General features: G+C 52.9%; 1 protein-coding gene across 1 annotated transcript in view; it reads left to right on the top strand.

The window, feature by feature from the left end:
- The first annotated feature begins 911 nt into the window (after positions 1-911).
- LOC107106098 (C-factor-like) overlaps positions 912-1,455 on the top strand; it is a 14,944-nt gene continuing 14,400 nt past the window's right edge. The window contains exon 1 of the mRNA XM_015406186.1: positions 912-1,059. Coding sequence (XP_015261672.1) covers positions 912-1,059 — 148 coding nt within the window. The remainder of the gene's footprint in view (positions 1,060-1,455) is intronic.

A 1,455-nucleotide genomic window follows, 5' to 3' on the forward strand; every position in this document is an offset into this window, starting at 1 on the left:
CCTGGTTCCCATTATTTCCAATGGGCCTTCAAGCGTCTCCCATTGTTTCCAGTGGGCAATCCTGTCCTTCCTTTTAGTACATCCGTTTTAGTACATCCCCTCTGAGACTCGTTCAGGTAGTGAAGGGCAGGGTATAAATCCAATCTCCTTCTCCTCTTCTCACCACCACCCCCATGCAGTAAATTCAGCCTAGGTCTCGCAATGAGCTCTGAGCAAAAATTCTACTCTGTAAACTACTGGCATTAACGTAGTGAGCAGGAGATTTGGCTGCTGCATAAATTAGTTTGCTTTGGAGCCCTCCTTTCTGAGCTAAGAAAAAATGTGTGAGCCGGAGGCTAAAGAACTGTGAGCTAGCTCACACCAATTTAGCTTAGAGGGAACACTGGTCTCAGGGCTGTCCTGAGGTTTAGAATACCACCTTAAATTCCTTGGGGGGGTGGGAACCTGGACTACAAATAAGTAAGGCAACAGGAGAAGAGTTTTAATTCTTAAGAAGTCCCAGCAGCTCATGTTGGAAGGCGATCTCGCGCGACTTTTGAATAGATGCGTTACAAAAAACAAAAGGAAACCAACCAATGTGGTCGGTGTTTTTCTTAGAGTCGCAAAAGATTGTTTTGGATCGTTTTGATGGCCAGGGCTCTTGGGCTTCGTCGTTTGGAAAGGCCGTCTTCTGAGTCCAGCGGAGAAGGTTGCATTTGCCAAATAAGAAGAACATGAAGTTTCCTTCCAGCTGCGATCCCTGGAAAGACCGAGGCAGAGTCCAAACTTGTCCCGCGGGGAGAATGCATTTTGCAAGCGCACCAATCCGGCGTCCTCAAACGGGCCTTGGTTTAGGAGGCGGGGCGGGGCCTCCCCTATAAAAGCCGCTCCGCAGCTCCTCGCCGCGCGTTGGTTTTCCTCTGCGTGCCGCGATGGCTCATCAGCTGCGCTGCCGCTCCGTGCTCATCACCGGCTCCAGCCGGGGCATCGGACTGGGCCTGGTCCGGGGGCTCCTGGCCGCCTGCCCCGCGCCCGACTTCGTCTTCGCCACCTGCCGCTACCCGGAGAAGGCGCAGGTAGGTTGGGAAGACCCCCCAGTCCCGACGCCTCTTTTGCTGCGCAGCTTCTCGCCGGGCGGAAAGGCGTTGCGGTTGGCCCCCCCTAATAGTGCAGCTCCCGGCGCCTAGACCAATGCTCCTTCTGAGCTGTGGACTCTTGTGCAATGTTCCCTCTAAGCTGTGGACTCTTGTGAGCAATAATTCTACTTTGTGAGCTCCTGGCATTAAAGTTGTGAGCGACTGATTTGGCTGCTGCATCAATTAGTTTGCTCTGGAGCCCTCCTTCCTGAGCGGAGACAAAAATCTGTGAGCTGGAGGCTAAAAAACTGTGAGCCAGCTCACACTGACTCAGCTTAGAGGGAACCCTGGTCTTGTGAGCAAAAATTCTACTTGGTGAGCATCTGGCGTTAAAGCTGGG

Source organism: Gekko japonicus, unplaced genomic scaffold (assembly GCF_001447785.1).
Source record: "Gekko japonicus isolate JY-2015 unplaced genomic scaffold, Gekko_japonicus_V1.1 scaffold1133, whole genome shotgun sequence".
NCBI classification, from domain to species: Eukaryota; Metazoa; Chordata; class Lepidosauria; order Squamata; family Gekkonidae; genus Gekko; species Gekko japonicus.